Source organism: Bubalus kerabau, chromosome 21 (assembly GCF_029407905.1).
Source record: "Bubalus kerabau isolate K-KA32 ecotype Philippines breed swamp buffalo chromosome 21, PCC_UOA_SB_1v2, whole genome shotgun sequence".
In the NCBI taxonomy this organism is placed as follows: domain Eukaryota; kingdom Metazoa; phylum Chordata; class Mammalia; order Artiodactyla; family Bovidae; genus Bubalus; species Bubalus kerabau.
In genome coordinates this window covers 26,659,031-26,683,347 of record NC_073644.1, presented here as the reverse complement: position 1 = coordinate 26,683,347, position 24,317 = coordinate 26,659,031, and the positions used below count along the sequence as shown (strand labels likewise).

The 24,317-nt window shown below is 40.8% G+C and overlaps 1 protein-coding gene across 1 annotated transcript in view; it reads left to right on the top strand.

Annotated features, from left to right (window-relative positions):
• The window catches only part of ASXL3 (ASXL transcriptional regulator 3), a 196,102-nt gene that overhangs the window by 75,407 nt on the left and 96,378 nt on the right, over window positions 1-24,317 (top strand). Inside the window, exon 5 of the mRNA XM_055559041.1 lies at window positions 17,381-17,502. Within this exon, the coding sequence (XP_055415016.1) occupies window positions 17,381-17,502 (122 nt within the window). The remainder of the gene's footprint in view (window positions 1-17,380; window positions 17,503-24,317) is intronic.

Below are 24,317 nucleotides of genomic sequence, written 5' to 3'. Positions count from 1 at the left end.
ACGAGAGAGAAGTACATCTGAGAAAAGACCCAAGGGAATGAGGGAACAGGCATTTGATGGGAGAGAGTTCTAGACAGAAGCAGCAGCAATTATAAAGGCCTTAAAGCAGGAGAGTGCCTGGAATGTTCCAGAAACATTAGGCCAGTGTGGTTGGAGTCCAGAGTGAGCAAGGGAGAAGATGGTAAGATACAGTTGCAGAGAAGTTTTGGAGTGCCATGACACAAAACTTTGTTTTGAGTGAGGTGTTAAACCACTGCAGGGTTTTGAGCTAGAACAACAGTGATCTCAGGCCTTAGTAGGATCACTAAGTACAAAAATCCATATGTAAGAGAACAAGGACAAAAACGGGGAGACAAGTTAGAAAGGTTTGGTGTAATCTAGATAAGAGATGATGGGAGTTTGAATAACAGGAGTAGCAATGAATATGATGAAAAGTTATTGAATTCTAGGGTAGACCCAATAGGAACTGCTGAAATTAGTGTAGTTATGAGATAAAGAGGAGAAGGCAATGGCACCCCACTCCAGTACTCTTGCCTGGAAAATCCCATGGACGGAGAAGCCTGGTAGGCTGCAGTCCATGGGATCGCTAAGAGTCAGACATGACTGAGCGACTTCACTTTCACTTTTCACTTTCATGAATTGGAGAAGGAAATGGCAACCCACTCCAGTGTTCTTGCCTGGAGAATCCCAGAGATGGGGGAGCCTGCTGGGCTGCCGTCCATGGGGTCACACAGAGTTGGACACGACTGAAGTGACTTAGCAGCAGCAGCATGAGATAAACAAAGGAGTTGGAGATGACTTCAGAGTTTTGAGTGCCAGCAAGTAGAACTATTTTCTTTAACTTAGATGGAATACTTGCAAGAGTTTGGGGTGGGGGATGTTGACAAAGGAGCTCAGCGTAGGACATATTAAACATGAAATTAATTTTCAGCATCCAAGTGAATATGTTACATAACTGGACTTATCTGTCTTAGATTAATGGGAAAGGCTTTGCTGGAAATATACATTTGAAAGTGGTCAGTTTATAGATGAGCTTTAAAGATAAGAAACTGGATGAAATCACCAAGAAATTGAAGGCAGATAGAAAAGAGGAGAGGCTCAAAGACTGAGCTTAGGGTACTTGAAATTTAAGAGGTAGGAGAGATTATAGGAACCAGCAAATGAGACAGAGGATAAGTGGACGGACAACTTATGTTGTCTGTTCTGAAAACAAAGTGAAGAAAGTGTGTCTGGGGAGGATGTAACTCAAATGTGTCAGTTGCTCTCTATGTGTCAACTTAAAATGAAGGCCGAGAAGAAAACATTGGATTTAGTTTTGTGAGGTTATTGACAATGACTGTTTTTATCATACTGTAAGACCACAAGCACGAATGGAGTAATGTTCAAGAGAATGGGAGACCCCAAGTGTAGTCAATTCTTTCAAGGATTTTTGAGATAAAGGGAAGGAGTGAAATGGGGAAATGGCTGCAAGAGAAAGTGGAAGAAAGGAAAGTTTTCTGAATATGAGAGATAAATATGAGAACAATCATATACTGCTGGGAAGAAATCCAGTTGAAGAGGTTTCCATGAGGAAGGTGTCCTGTTGCCATGTACTTGATTGGATGAGAGGGAAGGAGATTAAACAGATGAAGAGATTGGCACTCTTCAGGAGTATTGACTGGTGCTGTAAGGAAGCAATAGGAAAAATGAGGATGCTGGATAGAAATGAAGGTAGGTGAGTATGTGGGGAGGGGCTGCACAAGTTCACTTCCTAATGCTCCATTTTTTCTCAGTGAAATAGGAAATAAGTTCTTCAGCCACGGGTGAAGATGGAGAGGTAGCTCTGTAGATCTAAGGAGAAGATAGAAAAAATGTTTGTCTTGGGTCTGACATCATTAAGGACAGTTCTGAGATGGCTGATCCTGAATTTAATGTGAGAACAGCCAGCATGTTTGTGCATTTTTCTCCGGTCATGTTCATGACCACTCTGTGAATGCAGAGTAGACACGATATTGAAATGGACCAGAGCTGGGGTTTTGCCAGGGGTGAATGATGAAGCCAGAGAGGGACGCAGGAATTGAGGGTGCATGACATGGAGCATTAAGATCCATCTCTGTGGAATTTAAACTGGTTGTGGGTGTTGAGCAAAGGCACATTTGTGTGAGGAATGGCATGAAGGAGGAGGTGGAGGTCTCTTTAGGGAAGAATAATTGTTTGATTTGGTGTTCAAGAGGAAATGAGTTGGAAGGGTAGGTGCTATAAGAGTGGGATATATGAAATTGAGGTTATAGTTGTTGTTGTTCAGTTGCTAAATCATGTCTAACTCTTTGCTACCCGACAGTAGCCCGCCAAGCTCCTCTGTCCATGAGATTTCCCAGTCAAGAATGCTGGAGTGGGTTGCCATTTCCTTCTCCAAGGGATCTTCCCAACGCAGGGATCGAATCCCGATCTCCTGCATTGGCAGGCAGATTCTTTACCCCTGAGCCACCAGGGAAGCCCCTGAACTTGAGGTTAGGGTGGATTATGGGAGGTGTGTCTGAGCTGAGAAGAAAGAGGGAGGGGAGGTTGAAGGTTGTTATGAATGGTTAGGTAGTGTGAGCCCTCTTCAGAGTGTCCTGGCCGAGGTGAGCGTCAGTGACTGAAATTGAGCAGCCCTTCCTTTGCCCAACTTCCTGTCATGAGATGGAGCAGGGTCAACATGGAGGAAATATTGTCTTTTCTTATCCGCACAAGGATGTTGTGAAGGCTGGTGGTAGCCCTGCCATGAAATGGTAGAGAATCATCTGTGTGGATATTGAAACAGACAGGTAGGATAGAACTAGCATTGAAAGGGTGTGATATTTAGGAGCTAAAATCTCCCAGACATGAAAGGGAGTAACCCAGGAGTTGGTAGATAATTACAGTAAGGAGGAACAGTCTGTTGACAACCGACTGTTGGAGATACAATGCTGGAGGCGTTTAAGGAGCGGGAAGGAGCATAGAGGTCACATGTCCCATTTTCAGGCCCAGCAATACAAGATGTGTGGGAAAGACACAGGCTGCTACCTGAGAAGGTTCCAAGGGAAGTAGTGTCCATGGGCGAGGGCCAGGTCAATCAGATTTTGCTAATGACTAATCCTAAATTTCAGAAGAAAGAGTGGGAGGGTTTTAGTGGCTCTGAAGGGGTCCAGGGCAGGGTGAAAGCACTTAGGCAATAATTAAACCACAACAGGGATAAGCAAACTCCCCTAATTTGAAATGTGAATGAGTACTTCACCAAAGAGCACATACCCACACATCTCCAGCTAATGGGGACCAAAACTGGATTTCCTGGTCTCTCCTTTGAAGTTGTACTAACAAAATTGCTTTGAGAAATCACTGAAAGAATGGTAAATAGCTTATTTCCTTGAGTGTTCCTTGACTTGCCCACTTTTATGCAAACCACAATTGCTTCTTGTAGAACGAGTGTGTTCCCTATCTATATGAATACCATATACTTCTGTGTACAGTCCGTTCACCCCAGGATAGATTTTCAAACCTCGATACTGAAAGTATGTTGAGTGCTCACAACGCCTATCCTTTGTGAACTGTGCACATGTAGACTGATGAATGCTGGCAGCACCTGTGAGCTAGTCAGACTTCCTAGGCTCTGTTGCTGTGTTTTATTGAATTTTTCTATTTTTGATTTTTATTTTGTTTATATTTTTAATTTAATTTTTAATTTTTTTTTTTTAATCAGTAAGGAAACAGACTTAGAGGTTCAGTGTTTCATTCCGGTGGCATGCTCAGGTTGATGTGAGTGACCCCCAAAACCAGGCTCTGACCACTCTGCGACCCTGCCCGGAACCTTAGGGAACACTCTTAGCCCGGGAGTCACTGGTACAGTTTAGCTTTGCAACAGTTGTCCAACTCTGTTCTGATGCTAAACTTGAGAATTTGACAAGGAGGAACCACCGGCTTATCCAAATGAAGGAGTGGGCTACCACATGATTTCTTACAAATCAGTAATAAATGCCATGAACCTGAACTGGTTTAGATGATTTCCTTACTTACTCTGTTTCTAGTAGGTGTTTGAACCAGCAGTTAGAATGGATATAATTTCCACACTTCTTACAGCTGTACAAATACGCTTTGAGAATAGAATGAGAGAGGGAAGGTGGGGAAGTGTGGGGTTGTGGGGGCCATGGGAGAGAGGGCAGGGGGAGAGGAGGGTCCCACCATCTGTTTTTTAAATCTTTATTCTCTTCTCCTTTTCCCATTCCTCCTTTGGGATATGAAAGAGTGAATAGTATTGAAGTGAATAATAACTATCAATTGGTAAGATACCCTTGTGACAGTCCTGAGCCTCTGCTACCATAGAGTTATTTCAGATGAACAGAGATTAGTTGACATGTGTTACACCACTAAAGGGAAACTCAAAAAGTATTTGAAAAGAAAGCGCTTTACAAAAGCTGGTAACCGGAAAGAAGTCTTGTAGCTTGATTCCAGTGACATGTGAATCTGTAGTTAAAGATAATAACAGTAATGCTTTTGCTTTCTTCTTGCAGTCCGTTGGCCAGCAAAACAGATTTGTTTTTAAATGATAGACACTTCGCCAAGGTATTTTGTTTTAAAGTCTGTTTTTTTTTTTTTAACAGTATGGCAAAGGAAATATATTCTCAATTCTAGAATTAACAAGACACAAAACTAGAGCTGTGCATTAGGTTTCTTTGACTCCTAAACAGTTTTTCAAGTTAATAAGAATTAGAGACTCAAGAAAGTAAACTCTTCACATTTTATAGGCTTAGCTCAAGAGGTGAAAGAGTGATTTAGGAGAATCACTTGATATATACATCTTTGTTGACAACCCATGACCATTTATGTCTGTATAAGTATAGATCTGTGTCACCCAAAGAAAATATTTAGAATTTTGTGGACTATTTAGTCTGAGATTTATGCTTATGTTTGTGTCTGAGTTGCTTTCTGAACATGTATATTATGAGTTTGCTTACACATATTAAGTTGACTTAGAGTACATGGCTGGCTGTGGAAACCATACATATTTTATAGAAACGATACCATCAGTAGATTGTCTTGACCTCCTTTCCCTTCTGTTTATAAATTGTTATTAACAAGATAAAAAAATGAGCTTCTGTTTTTGTGGCCCTAATATATTTCATGTTTAAAATCCAAAGCAGCCATCCTATTTAATCTTTTAAAATAAGGAAACTGGAGAATGTACAGTTTTCATCCATAGAGATCAAAAAAGGTTTGGCTTGTTATTAACCCTAATGGCTTTCAGGGAGGAAGCAGCACTCTAGCTGGAGAATTAGTATTTTCAAAGTCTCTATTTAAGGAAAAAGATTATAGAGAACACACATCCTATGTTTTAGTCCTCAGATCCCGGGGTGAATAATGATTCCAGCGTTCGCAGAATTTTATGTGGTCCCTTTTCATTATTCCTTATGGCCAGTTTTATAAGCGGGTTTCTGATTGTATGATTCTTGGCAGAGTCATGTTAACTTAATGAAACATTATTCAGCTCACTCTTTGTTTGCGTTGGCTCAGAGGCCACAGTTTGAGGGGCCTTTTTTTCAAAAGTGAAAAGTGCTTTAAAATGGCCTGAAGTGTGTGGATAGGATCTCAGTTGAGACATCAATTACACCCAGATGAGCAGCTTCCTGGAGGAAGGGAGAAGGGTACTAATGAAGGTTTCGGCGCCCCTGGGAGTAGTCACACTGACAGTTTATCCCTTGCACCCTGGAGCTGTGAAGGATGTGTTCAAGTAACTTTTGAAGAGGTCACCCAACAATTGGGTGTCTCTGCTTGCGGTGGTATTGGTCTCGTGTTGCTGGGCTTTTTCGGGAGCTTGTCTGTGACTGCTCACATGTGATTTTACATCAGATGACACATGAGCCTTCTTTGTGTTCATCATCCATCTCTCCCTGACAGCCATTCCTGAGAATCTTGTAGGAGGGAAGGAATTCTTTTAGTGACTGTGTCAGGTCCCCTGATTTTTCTCAGGTTGAGCGAATTTGTCTTTTATCCAACGTCTGCATTATCGTTAACAGCTTTGTTGGCTCCTAGAGACACCTGTTCTACATTGGTGGCCCAGGGAAACTTAAGTATGTGAAAATGTTGTTTTAGTTACACATGGAAGAAAAAACAGAGGGAAAAGAATACTCTTCACAGTCAGAAATGACCATTGGCAGGATATAAAACTTCCTCTGCCCACTCTTCCTCATTCTCCTTTCTTTCATCCCAGCCCACAGCCTTCACAGTTCAGGGGAAGTATGAGGGACTTCAGAGGTTCACGCAGGCCTGGATCCTCTCTCATGTCAGCTTTTTTACTTAAACCAGTCAATTTAAGTAGACATTATTCTAATAGTAAATGCCCAGGGGGATGGGAATCCCACAGTCTTCTTTATATTTGTGTCTCTGTGTTTTTGATAACCTTTATAGTCAAGAATTTTTTCCTTATGCTGAAATCTCTGGAGCTTTTAATTAAACCAGTTTTCTCCTTTTTCCCCCTCTTCTGATGATAGAGAACAGCTGGGCATCATCTTAGCTCCCACCCCCTTCATCTTAACTTCTCCAAATAACTTATCCCAGCTCTTTCAAACATGACTTATAGATACTATTTTCCATTTCTTTTACCCATTAGGGACCTCTTTTTCTTACATATTTCCCCTTGAACCCTGAACTTTGTTCTTGTGTAAATGGATTTTGGTCAATTTTAACAGTCCAAGAGTCATGGAGTTAAAAAAAAAAAAAGTTTTTAAGTGTAGATAAAGTGACCCATTTAAGTGTACTTTCCCCTCTTTTCTTGTTCAAGGAGAGAAATATTTCATAATATAGAGATAAAGATTGGAAATAGAGTACGATCTCATGATAAAAGCGAAGTCCCTCTCAAATAAAACCAAAATTAAATGTATTCTCCCAATTACTCATCCCAAAGAGTCAGATTTCTTCTTGATTGATATAGTTTGTGATTGATAGAGAGGAACAAAGAATCATGCTTTTAAAATGAAGTACTTTTTTCAGTCATGTCAGATAATCCATCCTTTCTTTTTTCTCTAAAGTGACAGTGTATAACCATTTCTCAAACAGTTAACCATCTGTTTGTCTAACTCCTTTTCTTATTCACTGGAGTTATGCTTTATATGTTGAAGTACAAACTCATTAGTAGTGCCCATGAATGAAGCACTTATCCTTGACCTATACCAACCTTTTAATGATATTCTTTCTGGCTGCTTTTTTCTATTTCTCATTTTCTAGATGGGTTGCTGTATTTCGGAGCAGATGTTTCAGGAACTTGCTGCCATGTAGATCACAGGTGTTGTGGGGTATAAGAGAAATAGCTTCTAATTACCCACCACACACAAAAAGCAGCTTATTGTGTTATTTTCCATAATTCTAAGTGGATTCTGTATCGGTTCTATGATAGGAGGGATTAGGTGGTTAAAGGCTGGTACCTATAGGATATGTTGGAAAAGGAAATGGCAACGCACTCCAGTATTCTTGCCTGGAAAAGCCCATGGACAGAGGACCCTGGTAGGCTACAGTCCATGGGGTCTCAAAGAGTCAGACACGACTGAGCGACTTCACTTTATAGGATGTGTATGCTTTTTCTATTAAATATTATTATTTCTGGTTTTGTTTCTCTTATCTGAGTTTCTTGTCTAGATATGCTATGCTAAGTCACTTCAGTCGTGTCCAACTCTGTGTGACCCCAGAGATGGCAGCCCACCAGGCTCCCCCATCCCTGGGATTCTCCAGGCAAGAACACTGGAGTGGGTTGCCATTTCCTTCTCCAATGCATGAAAGTGAAAAGTGAAAATTAAGTCGTTCAGTCGTGTCTGACTCTTAGCGACCCCATGGACTGCAGCCCACCAGGCTCCTCCATCCATGGGATTTTCCAAGCAAGAGTACTGGAGTGGGGTGCCATTGCCTTCTCCGTGTCTAGATATACAGAGGTACTATCCAACTAAAATGTCCTGGTGATAAATTGAGTGCTGGTTAGGAGGGATTCCTATACCTTCGGTGAGTAAACTATTCTTCCTAGTTACTTGTGGAAATTCATTGTCTGGTCTGATACAAACCAATGTGTTTGTGAACTATTTGAGGACATTGCAATGTAGTTGCAATACATCTAGGACTGGGATATCAGATGACCATCATTTGTAGTATGCAATATATGCCACCCAAATCATTAATGTGTCTGGCATGATTACATCTTGTGGAGAACGTTCTTACTGATACACATGACTGGTATAATCATGAATCATCTGATTTGTTCTTCCTCCTAGTTTATTTTTGCTCTCTTTTCTGCAGACCTCTTCTGACCAAGAAAAGGGCTTATTGACCTAATAGAGCAGACTATATAGTAAAATTTTTAGTTTGTTACTGTTGTTGTTCGGTTGCTTAGTTGTGTCTGACTCTTTGGGACCCCATGGGCACACCAGCCTCCTCTCTTCTCCACTGTCTTCTGGAGTTTGCTCAAACTCATGTCCATGGACTCGGGGATGCTGTCTAACCATCTTTGCCGCCCCTTTCTCCTTTTGTCATCAATATTCCCTAGCATCAGAGTCTCCCAATGAATCAGCTCTTCACGTCAGGTGGCCAGAATATTGGAGCTTCAACATCAGCCTTTCCAGTGAATATTCAGGGTTAATTTCCTTTAGGATTGACTGCTTTGATCTCCTTGCAGTCCAAGGGACTCTTCAGAGTCTTCTCCAGCACCACAATTTGAAGCATCAGTTCTGTAGTGCTCAGCCTCATTTATGGTGCAGCTCTCACATCTGTACGTGACTACTGGGAAAACCATAGCTTTGACTATATGGACAATGGTCAGCAAAATGATGTCTCTGCTTTTTAATACGCTGTGTAAGTTTGTCATAGCTTTCCTTCCAAGGAACAAACATCTTTTAATTTCATGACTGAAGTCACCATCCAAGTCATATTAGTTGTATTTTATTCATAGAGCTGCTGCTCCTGCTGCTAAGTTGCTTCAGTCGTATCCGACTCTGTGCGACCCCATAGATGGCAGCCCACCAGGCTCCCCCATCCCTGGGATTCTCCAGGCAAGAACACTGAGTGGGTTGCCATTTCCTTCTCCAGTACATGAAAGTGAAAAGTGAAAGGGAAGTCACTCAGTCATGTCCGACTCTTAGCGACCCCATGGACTACAGCCCACAAGGCTCCTCCATCCATGGGATTTTCCAGGCAAGAGTACTGGAGTGGGTGCCATGTTGTTCAAATACTATCTAATACCAGTACTTACAATGTTTAGATACTGTCTCCCTTGAACGTCTTAGGGGAAAATTGCTGTTTCCATTATTTTATTGCTATTATTTCTCTGTTTAATTGCTCACCTCTTATACTCTTTGGATGTTTTCTTGTAATGCAACAAGATAAATTGTTTAAATCTAGATACCTAAACATATCTTGGAATAAGGACGGCTCTGAGAGGAGCAGTTCTCCTCAGTCTGGATCCAAAAGAGGATTAAGGAGTTGCCTTTTTCCTGAAAGAAATGTAGTCCTGGAAATACTTAGTTGAGATCAGATGATTTTGTCTGGTTGTCATTAAGTCGTCTTCAATAGTTTTTGGCATGTATTTTGCTGCTGTTTATATCCAGAGTATCTGATATGCACAATTTCAAATGTAAGTGTGATACATAAAACATAGCACAGTCCAAACATAAACTTTTGGGGTTATTTGCCAATCTGGGGATACTTTTGAATTACCCACTTATTGATCCTTTAAAACAAATTGTAGTTATCACTGCTAGGTCTTCATAGGGTTGATTTTTCTCAGGCAGAATGAATAGTTCTAACCTTTTTTTTTTTAATCATTCATTATTTTGGCTGTGCTGGGTCTTCATTGCAGTGAGGGCTTTTGTCTGGTTGCAGTGAGTGGGGCCTGTGCTCTAGTTGCCGTGTGCAGGCTTCTCTTTGTGGTGACTCCTCCTCTTGTGGTTCCCGGCTGCAGAGCACAGGCTTGGTATTTGTGGTGCATGGGCCCAGTTGCTCTGTGCATGTGGGGTCTCACCAGATCAGGGATAGAACCCATGCCTCCTGCATTGGCAGGCAGATTTTTTTTTTTATCACTGAGCCACCAGGGAAGCCCTATACCACTGTTTTATGAAAAAAGTACTTTTAAGAAAACAAGGGCTCAAAGTCAGGTCTTAGGTCTTAGACACTGTTATACCCCTGCATTTTATACAGTCCTTGGCATGAAGGTGTTTAATAAAAGTGTTGCAGTTGAATAAATGATTAATAAATAAACAATTAAGCTCCTCTAAGATCCAGCCCTCTTTTGAAACTGAATTCTAACAATGTGCCACATTCAGTTTCAGTTTCAGTTCAGTCGCTCAGACTCTTTGTGACCCCATGAACCGCAGCACGCCAGGCCTCCCCATCCATCACCAACTCCCGGAGACCGCCCAAACCCATGTCCATTGAGTTGGTGATGCCATCCAACCATCTCATCCTCTGTCGTCCCCTTCTCCTCCTGCCTTCAATCTTTCCCAGCATCAGGGTCTTTTCAAATGAGTCAGCTCTTCGCATCAGGTGGCCAAAGTATTGGAGTTTCAGCTTCAGCATCAGTCCTTCCAATGAACATTCAGGACTGATTTCCTTTAGGATTGACTGGTTGGATCTCCTTGCAGTCCAAGGGACTCTCAGGAGTCTTCTCCAACACCACAGTTCCACATTATTAATCCTCATATACTGTGTGCTATTTGATTTAAATTTTTGTAGTTTAGAAGAACTCTGCTAAGCCTATAGTGTATACAGGATCATTTTGATGGAAAACTGTTTTGATTTGAGAGTGTCTGTCTGTTGAGAAAACTGAAATGAAGTAGTTGGAGGAAGAACTGAAAGAAATGAAATCGATCAAGGAATGCTTCTTTCCCTGCCTTCATTAGCCCTTTGAACCCTGGTTACTTCAGGTAGCCAGTCACTTCGTGTGTAGATGAATGAGACATATGACGATAAATATCTTTGTTGCATTGACTCTCGTGTGCCCACATCCTGGGCTATTTTGTGGTTCTGCCCCCACACGGCTCCTGACATTTCAAGTAAGCATTGTCATTTCTAATTTTGACTTTTCAGTGATACTTATTTTTATTTCACCACACAAAACCTCCAGACTGTGACTTTCCTCTTGAATTAAGTCAACGAGTAAGGACGGCAAAAGGAAATGTATCTACATTTAGTGGCAGGTCATGGGGCTTCCCAGGTGGCTCAGATGTTAAAGAATCTGCCCACAATGTAGGAAACCTGGGTTCAATCCCTGGGTTGGGAAGATCCCCTGGAGAAGGGAATGGCAACCCACTCCAGTATTGTTGTCTGAAGAATTCCATGGACAGAGGAGCCTGACGGCTCCAGTCCACGGGGTCCCAAAGAGTCAGACACGATTGAGCGACTAACACTTTTAGCTTTCACACTTCACATAGATCTCCCACGGACTTGCATAAGATGTTTTTTTTCAGTTTGGTTTTCATATTTTCCCTAATTTATCTTAGGATAATGTGCAATCTTTTAATAAAGATTCTGTTTTCAAATTTTAAAAATATGAAAATTTTTAAATTTTAAAAATTCATTTGTGTACGTATTCTTTTCCACAATTAAAAAAAATAAATAAATAAACTGTGCTTTGTTGACTTCCCCTTCCATGAATTCTTGTTAAAAACAGTAATTGAAAGTTAAGTTTAGAAAGAAATACTTTAGAACTTCCCTAGTGGTCTAGTGGTTAAGAATCTACCTGCCAATGCAGGGGACACAAATTTGATCCCTGGTCCAGGAAGATTCCACAGGCTACAGGGCAGATAAGCCCGTACACCACAACTACCGAGCCTGTGCTCTAGAGCCACAACTTCTGAAGCTCGATTGCCTAGAGACCATACTTTGCAACAAGAGAAGCTACTGCGATGACAAGCCCAAGCACTTTCAACAAAGAATAACCCCCTACTCATCACAACTACCAGAGAAGGCAGTGGCACCCCACTCCAGTACTCTTGCCTGGAAAATCCCAGACGGAGGAGCCTGGTAGGCTGCAGTCCATGGGGTCGCTAAGAGTCAGACACGACAGCGACTTCACTTTCACTTTTCACTTGCATGCATTGGAGAAGGAAATGGCAACCCACTCCAGTGTTCTTGCCTGGAGAATCCCAGGGACAGGGGAGCCTGGTGGGCTGCCGTCTATGGGGTCGCCCAGAGTCGGACACGACTGAAGTAACTTAGCAGCAGCAGCAGTACCACAACTAGAGAAAAACCTGCACAGCAATGGAGACCCAGCACAGCCAATTTTTAAATTTTTTTTAAGGAAAAGAAATAGATACTTGAGACAAATTTCATAAAAATCAAATTGGACAGTTTAATTAGCATTCATGGATCAACTGCTCTGTGCCTGTCTTTGCACAGAAGTAAGTATTCAAGTTGCTGGGCCTGTGAGTGATAAGGCAGATGCAGGCAACAGTATCTCAGGGACTGACATGAATTCATAACACTAAGTTCCAAGAAAGCATGGGTAGGGGAAGAGTTAGTCTTCCTCAGAGATGGGGATAGTCAGGAAAGCTTTGAGGAAGCTGTTTGAGTTCAGTCAAGATGAGTTTGCTAGGCAGAAAGATGAAAGAGGGACGGTCAGAGCAAGTGAGACAAATACAGCGAGTATTATGTGTGTTCAGGAAATGCCACAAGATCTCGACTGGCTGAATCAGAGAGGTGGGAGTTGGGAAGATGACCAGATGTGAGACTAGAAATAAAGACAGAGTCAAGATTGCATTCTGCTCAAACATACGGTTATCGGGGGAAGGGAGTCTGGGATCGACATGTACACACTGCTATATTTAAAGCGGATAGCCAACAAGGTCCTACTGTAGAGCACAGGGAACTCTGCTCAATGTTATGTGGCAGCTTGGATGGTGGAGGTGGGGGGGCGGTGTGCAGTGTTCAGAGGAGAATGGATGCGTATATATGTGTGACTAAGCCATTCTGCTGTGCACTGAAACTGTCACAACATTGTTAATCAGCTATACGCTAATGTAAAATAAAAAAAAAAATTTAAAAGGAGTCCATTCTCCTTTCTCCTGTTTTTGTGTCTTGTGCTAAAGTTCAGAACCCTCTTGTATACCTGTCAGGGGCTTAGTACTTAGGCTGGGTGGAATGTCACCCATGGCTTCATCTCACTGCTGTGCTTTGGCGCTCAGTCATTTCCGACTCTCAGCAGCCCCGCTTTCAAAGTATGAACTTTAGTCCATATTTTCCAGTTTTGTCACATTGTTGGGTCTAATGGTAAATGAAAAATAAGAGCGAGGGGAAGGGACAGCTTGGGACTTGGAGAAAAGAGGCTGCTATCCAGTCTTGTTGAGACACACTCAGCAGTTCTCTAGCCTTGAGGGCTAACTGGTGACGACCTGTAATCCCGTTGGTCCCAAGCCTTCTAAGTAAAATAATTTGGAGGAGGAGTTTGGGAATCTGAGTGTGAATGAGAGTAGAGGTAAATGAGCGACAGCGACTGAAAAGTCCCATTAACTGTTTGAATTAAAAACTGGCAGATTAGCTTTAAACTATGCTTTTAGCTTGCTTAGTTTTACCAGGCAAGCAAAACATAGAAATAATATTCCTGTACCTTTTAAAACATTTTTTTTTTCCTAGTCTTCAGTTTGTCCAGCCACAAGTAGGGCAGGCAGTCTCATGGGGTTTCCAGGTATAAAATCCTAACATGAATTTTGTGATGCTGCCAGTGCACAGTTACGAAAGAAAAAAAGAGAAACAGTTTCTATTCTGTCCTGAGTGCCAAGAAGATATCGCTTCTAAGCTGCATGTCAGAGTTAGATATTTATTGGCTAAAACATCTGTCCTAATTCTTCAGTTTCCTGGCTCCTGTTGTAATTTCAACATACAGGGGATTTCCCCTGGCCCTTTCTTGAACATTAATTTTTTTTTTGGCTTGTATTTCAGAGGCCAAACTCAGCCCCTTAGATAAATATTCAGGCAACTGTTTAAAATAAGCCCTGTATTATTTATTTATCACATCTGTTAAGAAAGCTGCAAGGATAAAGTAAGAGTGAAAACGGTGTGTTTTGTCAGAATATGAATCTTGCAAGAGTGTGTTCACTCGCTGCTCCATCTACACAGTGCGTGTTTTTAGGTTCAGCTACCCTCATGGCAAAGAATGAATAAATCACTTAGATGCCCGTGTTTAGGGTCTGTATAGTCAGTACACACACACACAGGCACACACTCTTTGAAGGCTGTGCATGCATTATATGGTGTCCTACTCATTTTTATTCTTGAACTTTCCCTTAGAAACAAGTTTTAAATACACAGGAATACTCATTTATATATTTTATTTTCTATTACATTTACTTTCTTTAAGATTCTGCATTTATTGTATTAGAAATAAATAATTACAGGGAAACCAGTTTGGCCCAGAGAAATAGGATCAAGTTCAGAAAGAGGAACCGGGGAGGAAAATGACTCTGTAGTAAAGGAATTCTCATGATGCTTCACTTGGGTCTAGGCTGGGATGTAAGATGAAGTAAAACAGGATGGAGTTAAAGGGAATTGAATCACATTGAGGAAAAACTTCACAGTATTTCTTGAGGCTGTTTCAGTTTTATTGTCATTCCCTCCAACTGAAATTCTGGGCTGTGTGTTGACGACTCTTTCTTTTGGAAACGCTGTGTGTAGATACGTGTGACTCGCTGTTAACACAGCGCGGTAGTGGATTTAAACAACCATACAGCGTATACACTGACACCGAAATAGGTGTCAGAACAGCCTGTGGTTTCCTAGGTCAGAAACGAATAGAGCAAGTTGTAATTTAGATACCTGTTATCCTCAGGAAGTGACAGCTGAGTGTGCACTGCTTATTGTAGCAGTCAGAAAATAAAAGACATAAGGTTTTGATTACACCCACACTGATTCAGTAATTGTTGTTTTTTTGATCCTGCTGCATTGAAGTTTACCTTTGAAACACTTACGAATAAAATCATTTCCTGAGAAAATTGGTAAACGTGTTTTGATGTCCAGTAGGCCAGGAGCATTCTGATGCTTTTTACAAATTCCCTGAAACCCACGTGCTGCATTTTGGCTGTCTTTTTAAACTACCATTAGGTTTGTATTTTTCTAGGTGGTGATACTAATTTAAGAGTGTGAAAGTAGTAAAACGTATTTGCTAATGCGCACTTTTCTTTTGGCTGTGCTCACGTTCCATCCATTTAGCTCTGTTCAGTTGGGATTGTATATCGTATCCACCACCTTCCTCTCATCTCTCCAGTTTGTCACACTTCCTATTGACTCCAGAATATTGAAAAAAAAAAAAAGCCATCCATGTAATCAGTATAAAAATAAATTTATCTTTAGAATATAAACTGATGGTTATTTCTCATATTCCTTGATAAGTCAGCTTTGGCAAAGAGGTACAAATAAGTGATGATATTAAGGAGAGAGGCCAGGAAGCCATAGTTTATGTAAGCAGTATTATAAAATGTTTCTTTACTGGAACATTTAGATTGTTTTAAGCATAAAATGTCATAGTGTATCAAAGAGAAAAAAGTTACCTGATCTTTAACTCAGGCATTGCTCTCCCTGGATATCTGGGCACATCCTTTTGCTACTTTGACCTTAATGTTTTCTGGGCCAGTTGACCTCAGTTTTTTCTTATCAGAGCTCAATATCTTGTTCCTTTGTGGCCTTATTAACTTCCTGTTTCAGGTCTTCCAACATGATGCAACATGTTCTTTAGACATTAAATTTTCTGTATCAGTTCTTGGCTTTGAAGCCAGATATTCTAAATGGAAGATTATGGACCTGGCCTTGGACCCCAGCTCTGCCGTTGTACTGGCTGTGACTGTGGGCACATGAAGAACCATTTCTGAGCTGTGGTTTTCTCCCTCCAGTGTGGAGATGACACTTTTTCCATCTCGCAAGGAAGCTGTGAAGATGAAATGAGGTCACGCATGTCAAATGCCTGGCATTAATAACTAACAGTTATTTTCTAAAATGTGTTCATTTTGTCTTCCTGATTACTTTCTGTCATTAAAACAAAACTCGATTCACTCTTTTGCCTGGGCATCCTCTTTCATGGGCTACATTTTCCATTTCTAGTCAGTGTGAGCTTTAATCTACCCGAAGCAGTGCTGTGAACACTGCCACATGCCTATGTCTCCATTTTTTACTAGAGTTTTTGTTTGTTTGTTTTAGATTTTATTGGAGTAAAATTACTCTACAATGTGACTAGAATCATTTTTAACTCGTCCACCCACCTTTCACACTCAGGTCAGAATCGTCCCGAGCTCCTGTTCCTTGCAAATTTTTCTTAGATTAGTGTTAACCCTGGTGCCCTTAAGAAGGCTTATTTTAAGCTTTTACAATATGTTCTCAAGTTATTTTCTTCCATATGACTTCCTCTTGCCTCCTGCCTTTGACATATGCCTCCATTTGCCACTAATCACAGCGCTTCCTCATGTGGATTTTCCACATAAATTCCACCCCTGCCCCCCGGAGTACAGAGAAAAGGCCTTCTATTCCTGCTGCTGCCAGAGTCACATCAGTGTGAAACCCGGTCTCTCAGCGAGTGTCTGAGGAGGACAGAGAGAAGCGTTGGCGTCCAGCACAGGTGTTACAGAGTAGAAATGACAGTGAACTTGGCTTCCATAGATGAGGCACCTGGAAGGCTTGACTGTAGTAAAAATGGGTAATTATATTGTAATCTGCAGAGTCCATGATTTTCTTAAAAATAATTACCTTCAGTTGACACTCAGCATCTCACATCTCATTTTGCCTTCTCCATGCTATGTACTTTGGCCCATAGAAGAGAATATGCACACACCTCAGTGCACAGATTCTATAGATGGAGGCCTTTTAAAGGGAAGATTCACAGTACCTCTGAGGTTGAAAGTGAAAGTGTTAGTCGCTTAGCTCTTTGCGACCCCATGGACTGTAGCCTACCAGGCTCCTCTGTACATGGGTTTTCCAGGCAAGAATACTGGAGCGGGTAGCCATTCCCTTCTCCAGGGGCTTCTGAGGTTGGTAGATTGAAAACAATTTCATTAATGTAGATTCTTTCTTCAGAATGTTATGAATTGCCCGATCTGCCTACTCACCTCCATAAACTACCTACTGACTCCCACCTCTTGAGACAGATACCATGCTCTTTTTTATGTCTGTACAGTAGCCTGAGACATTGAAATTATCATCAGTTAGTGGGTAAGGAAACTGAGGCTCAGAGAGGTTCAGTGTAACTGTGGCCACAGAGTGATTAAACGATCCCTTCTTTCAAATTGAGATACTCATCTTTATACTGTGCTATTTTGCTTTATTTTAGGTATCCATTTTCAATTGGAGAAATGCTCCAAGTGAGTTAATTACAGTGAATATAGAAAAAAAAAAAAAGGAATTCAAATTAGTAATATCATCATCTCTCTGTTTCTAGTGTGTGCGAAGCAGGTAACCGATGAGGCGTCTTCCACCCGAGATGCAAGCCTTCCTAACGCAGCAGTGCAGAGCAAGTTAGTGTCTTCCTTTCAGCAGCACACCAAAAAGGCTCTCAAACAGGTAAGGTCACGGGCACTTCTTTGTCTCTCAGTTCTACCTACTTAAGATAATGAATGTTATGCAGGAAAAGCAAAATAAATAAGAAAGTAGGAATCTGAAAGCAGCAGAGATGCGTTAGATTCAGCCACCCCCCTAATATCCAGTATGCTGACTTTATGCTACAGTCTAGGAGAGGCTTGGCTGAGAACTTTGATGTAAAATAGAAGAGGCAAAGTGTGCTTGGAAACATACAGAACTTAATTAAGGGTGTGCATGCATGTGCGTATGTGTGTGATTTAGAGCAAATATATTGCTTGTTCATACACGTATTTTGAAAATACTGTCTCTATTTATGGTCTTGTGTTTATCTGATAGTTGACATCAAAAAGAAATGTAATTTCTTTCTTATTACCGAAATGCATTGTTATAAATAAGAAAAATAGCAGTTGTGGCTTCCTTGCATCTCGACTATCCATTAGTGTGTTTGGTGCTGAATAGAGGTCAGCTTTGCAGTATCATCCCCACGTAAGCAGTCTTGACCTGTGTGTCCTTGTCCAGAGATGGTGGTGAAAAGTGTGGTTATAATATTGGACTCGAGAAAGAAAGAAAGTGTTAGTCACTCAGTCGTATCCAACTCTTTGCAACCCCGTGAAGTGTAGCCTGCTAGGCTCCTCTGGCCATGGAATTCTCCTGGCAAGTATACTGGAGTGGGTAGCCATTCCCTTCTCTGGGGAATCTCCCTGACCCAGGGATTGAACCTGGGTCTCCTGCATTGCAGTCAGATTCTTTAACACTCAGACATAACCTAGTTTCAACCCTTGCTACTCACTGTGTGACTCTGGGTAAGCCACATTTCTTCTCTGAATCTTAAACTCCTCCTCTAGAAGATGTAGAAAATAAAGGTACCCTTCACCTGGGAATGATCCAAGAATTAAGCGAGGTAATACACTGAAAGGAGGTGATAAAGTGAATGTGTAGCCCATGATAATTGCTTAATAAATGTTAACTATAGCCACCACCCCAGAAATGCTGCATGTGTCCAGAAGAAAAAGAAAGAAATGCTGTGGGCAGAGGGGAACATGATTATAATAATGTCAGTAAATGCAGAACTCACATATTTAGCCCTGAATTCATGGTTTTCCCTTGTTTAACTGATTTCCTGATTTTTTATTTTCATCATTTTGTGACAGCCACCTCCACCTCATCCCTTGCTGACCCTTACCAAGTCTAGTAATAACAATAGATCAGATCAGATCAGTCGCTCAGTTGTGTCCGACTCTTTGCGACCCCATGAATTGCAGCACGCCAGGCCTCCCTGTCCATCACCAACTCTGGGAGTTCACCCAGACTCACGTCCATTGAGTCAGTGATGCCATCCAGCCATCTCATCCTCTGTCGTCCCCTTCTCCTCTTGCCCCCAATCCCTCCCAGCATCAGAGTCTTTTCCAATGAGTCAGCTCTTCGCATGAGGTGGCCAAAGTACTGGAGTTTTAGCTTTAGCATCATTCCTTCCAAAGAAATCCCAGGGCTGATCTCCTTCAGAATGGACTGGTTGGATCTCCTTGCAGTCCAAGGGACTCTAGTAATAGAGGTGTCATTCTAAATGATAGATTTATAAGAAGGAAAAAGAAGCCATGTTTTTAAATAAAGTTAAAAACATTTTTAAAGTCTCCCTAACACATAAAGCTACTTAATATTCACATCCAATCTCTTGAAGTTAGAATGTCTCCACTGACTCCTCTGTTTCAAACTAGGAAACTTTAAGAAAGAAACAACATTTTTATACTGAATTCTGTTACTTTTTAATTCCTTCTTAGCTACTGAAATCACAGTATTTCTATTCACTGGTATTATATTTAAGGTAGTAACAGTGTTTCATCCTACAGAGGTCAAATACTGAGCTCGCTATTTGTGTCCTTGCTCTTGTGAAATGTTTTCGATGCCAGAGAACAGAATTAAATTCAGTGTGGCGATCCCTGTTTGCATGATGAAATAAAGTAGGGATGATGGTAGGGAAGCCTGGGAAAAGGCTGATTCAAGTGGGAAACTGGATGTAGGTACTAAAATACCAACCAGGATGGAACAAAATATACAAAACGGGAGACTGCTGACCTGAACGTTTAAGAAACGTAGATGCAAACATAAACGAAACTCATGCTTCTGAAGAACAATGATTTAGAAGCTGTGTCCACTGTGAATTCATCCTCCATATGAATGCAAAGCTATTCATTCACATCTCTTTATTGTCATGTCACATTATTTTTAACGTTCTTCACATTGGTTTCATATCCTTTGAACATTTGTTTTTTTGTGTGTTTTTGTTTTTGTTTTTTTTTTTACAATTACTAAAACATGACACCGTTTTGAGTCCCTGGGTAGTTTTTGTTTGTTTGTTTTGTTTTTTGTAGATCACGTGTCCATGGGAAGTACCACTTGCTTGATTAGCATCTAAACCTTGTTTTAAGGAGCCAGCCCTGTAAGCATCTTAATGTCCTGAGAGAGCTATTTATTAATGTCTTAAAACTTACTGTTTTATAATCAGGTAACAAGTTAGTCACCCAGACAGTGTGGCACAATATATAGCAGATATGCTAATGTTTGATTAATAATCAAATTCGTATTGGAAATACAATTAGAAAAAAAGCTGTTCTTGTAGAATATTGCCAGATTCCTTGTAATTGCTGAGTTTTTTAAGGCAGTGTTTCAAACATTGACTGAACATGCGGCATTTTGAATTGCAGCAGCCTCAGCAGATTTGCAGCTTTCTTTTTGATAGTTGAATGGCCATGACCATGTAGAATTCTTTGAAAGGGTATATACTGTTATATAGAGGTATGTGTTCTGTGGTTGTGAATGTGTTTTGTGTATACACATAAAACATAATCTTACAGCATGAATCATAATCTTAAGAACCTGGGGCCAGCCGAATAACCCTAATAATAATTACATTAGCTTGTCATTTATTTTTATGCTCTGCATTTAGCAGGCACTATGCCATTTAATCCTCACACAAATCTTTTAAAGTAATCCTTTAAAATATGTTTCAAATGAGGAAGCTGCAGCCCAGAGGAACTAGAAAACTTACCCAAGACTGTCCAGTGAGTAAATCTTGAAGATGACATTTGAACCCAGAATCATAGTTTCAGATTTTGCCCTCTCAACTATTGGTTCCTTTTAGCATATGCTTCCTAGGTGCCTCGGTGGTAAAGAATTTCTGCAGTACAGGAGATGTGGGTTCAATCCCTGGGTCAGGAAGATCCCCTGGAGAAGAGCATGGGAACCCACTCCAGTATCATTGCCTGGAGAATCCCATGGACAGAGGAGCCTGGTGGACTACAGTCCATGGGGTTGCAAAAGAGTCAGACACAACTTAGCAACTAAAAACAACAGCAGTGTAGTAGGATACATGGATTTTTGACATTATCCAAGGAAACCTGCATTCCCGAGTATTTGTATAATGTAAGGAAAGCATAGTCATTAAGAATATTATTTCTGGGCTTCTCTGACAGTCCACTGGTTAAGATTCCACCTCCCAATGCAGGAGGCATGGATTCAGTTCCTGGTTCAAGAACTAAGATCCCAAGTGCCACACAGCTCAGCCAAAATAATAATTTTTTCAAAAAAAGAATATTACTTCCTAAAAAAGACTGCTTGTGTTCAATATCAGCACATATTAAAGGTAGATACTTAACTATAGTAGCTTTTACCATTTTACTAGTATATTTTGAGTCAGGAGGTCTTTTGTATTTCAGCTCTATATTGCACAGTGTAGATTCTTAGAAAAAGAAGGTGGGAGAAAAAAATCCAGTAGCTTTTTACACACTCTTGCCTGGAAAATCCCATGGACAGAGGAGCCTGGTAGGCTGCAGTCCATGGGGTCACAAAGAGTCGGACATTCTGAAGTAACTTAGCAGCAGCAGCAGCACCAGCAGCTTTTTACACGTAATTATAGTGAAGAAATGGCTTCCCTGGTAGCTCAGCTGGTGAAGAATCTGCCTGATACTTAGGAGACCCCAGTTCAGTTCCTGGGTTGGGAAGGTCTCCTGGAGGAGGGCATGGCAACCCACTCCAGTATTCTTGCCAGGAGAATCCCCATGGACAGAGTAGCCTGGCGTGCTACAGTCCATGGGGGTCGCAAAGAGTCAGACATGACTGAGCAACTATGCACAGCACAGCACATAGTGAAGAAAAATAATTTAAAACAAACCTCAGGCTTCCCTTGTGGCTCAGTGGTAAAGAATCCACCTGCCAATACAGGAGAGATGGGTTCGATCTTTGGTCCGAGAAGATCCCACATGCCACAGAATAATGAAGCCCATGCACCACAGCTACTGAGCCTGTGCTCTAGAGTGCACATGCCGCAACTTCTGAAGCCCGAGCTGTAAAACTTGTCCTCAGCAACGAGGGAAGCCACCGCATCTAGAGAAAAGCCCACGCAGCAATGAAGACACCCAGCACAGTCAAAAATAAATTAAAAAAATTTTTTAATTGCTTCTTCTAAAACAAACTTCATGCCAAACAAGCCAGATAAAATTCCCCGGCTCTGAAGCCCCCACTCCCACCCAAAGCATGTTGCTGCAGCGAGTGGGTGCTTAACTGTGCACTGCTCTTGATTGCAGTGTAATTACAGGCTGGACATTGTGAAAGCCAGAATGCCCCTTGTCTGTTGATGTAGGGTATTTTCATTGCTCCTGATATTTGGGTCCCTTTTACTTTCTAATCATCGGAACATTAGTTCATATCATATGTGGAGTTTAATTGCATGAATAATATGTTGTTATTTCAGTAGTTATTTTTCTGAATAACAGCTTCAAAATAATAATCAGAAGCCTCTGGAGAATAGCAGATTGCTGATGATTACCTTGTTCCCTGTCTTCTTTCTGCCTTGATATTTTAGCTGTAATGATCCTAAAAAGTGTGAAATGATTATATTTTGAATTTCAAGGAAGCATAATTAAGGAAGATTAAATTTTGGAAGTTTCTAAACAGCAGAGTCAAAGACAAGATTAAAAAAGGATGAGATATGTTACGATGGGAGGTAACATGATGGACAGCAGAACCTTTCTGTCTTGTTCCCATTGGTTTCTTTGACTCTCTTCATTATTTATTTAGGATGGTAGAATTTATTCATAAAGTTGCAAATCCTTTTCCCCCTTTGTATCACAAAGCAGACATATTCCTTGTATTTTGCTTCCGCTTTATATGTTTGACCAATACTGTGAAATTCCAAAGGTTGTGTTGCCCGATAGCGGTTTCTGAACGTGGGTGTTGACATTTAGCGTACAAGCAACAATGCATGTTGGTGGTGCCTGACACAGCCAGCTGTTTCATATGTGTGTATTTCTCATTATTTCAGCATTCGCAGCATGTGCTATTTTCAGATTTTTCAGTGAAGGGTTTGCCACATCCAGTGCATTCTTAAATTACACTGTTGCTCTTCTTTCTCTATGAAAACAAAGAAGGTATTACTTCTTTATGTAAATCCCAAGTTAACATAAAAGCCTCTGACTTTAGATTTTACTTTATTTTTCACTGAGGTGGAAATGAGAATTGTTCCATATTTTTAGAGTTTTCCCAAGCTTTTTTCTTTTAAAATAAAATGTTTATCTAAAGATTTTCTGTCTCTTTTTACAAGAGAATATTGTAATACATCTCTAGAGGAAAGCATGCTCACTCAGCATCTTTTGATTTCTTTCTTTTCACTTAAAGCCAAAATTGTAATTGATGTGTGATATGATCTTTACTTTCCAGGACTGGTTTAGCTCTGTTACTTTGGTTTCCTTTAATAAGTAAGTCTATTTCCAAGTGTAAGCCTGTAAGTTTCTTTCATATTGAATGATACCTGGAAGTATTAAACTTGACAAGTGCAATGTACTCTGTGTAGTTTGGACATGAGGACATTCCATGTATGGGCAGCTTTTATAGTGGACTGTATTTACATGTGCTATCTGCTTTTTAATTTAGTTTCAGTATTGCTTCTTTCTAGACTTGAAATTAAGATTTTAAGTTGTTCAATGAAATAATTCCATTAGCATTCCAACATATACCTAAGGGTTGAGTAGTTGGAGGCACCTCATTGACATCTTCCTCTTAAAATGAATCTAGACTTATTGTATAGGAAGTAAGACTTATTGTATAATATCAATGACAAATTAAAACCATGTTATAGATTGATCAACAGGGCCACCACTTGCTATCTAAAACCTATGGTGTGGAATAGCCATCCTATCCTCATGTTGTCACAACAACAGATAATCTCCCTTCTCAGGGTGTCCTTGTGCAGAGCAAATCTTCTATGACCATTGAAAGTGGCCTTCCTAATCATATTTTCTTGATCTATTACATGGATGTATATTTCCAGGTTGGGATACCCAAGCTTAGACAATTACAAAGTAAATTTCATTTCTCTTCTATTGTATTTCTAGTGTAAAATAGGCAGTTTTCTTGTTCTCTTGGAATTTTAGCTGAAGCTAAAAGGATAATGGATGATGTTAAGGATAAATGGATAAAGTTAAGGATAATGGGGTACACGAGTATCCTGTTGTGAAGAGGGTGCTAGACATAGTCGCAGAGGACTCACTGAGAGGAAGCCAGGTGGCCATCAACCATCCCCCCAAAGCCTATTAAACCATAGCTCTGTGGTGTTCCTATTTAAGATATTGTACCAACACTGTTGTCTCTGTTTTGCAGGGGCATTTACCCAAGTAATTTGCCCAGCATTATTCAGCTCATGAGTTAAGTCTTTCTCTGACTCTACAGCCTCATACCTCACAGGCATTAAGACAGCTCTGCAGCCCCTGTTCTGCTGTAAGTCAGCCCAGTAGAGGAGGGGGATT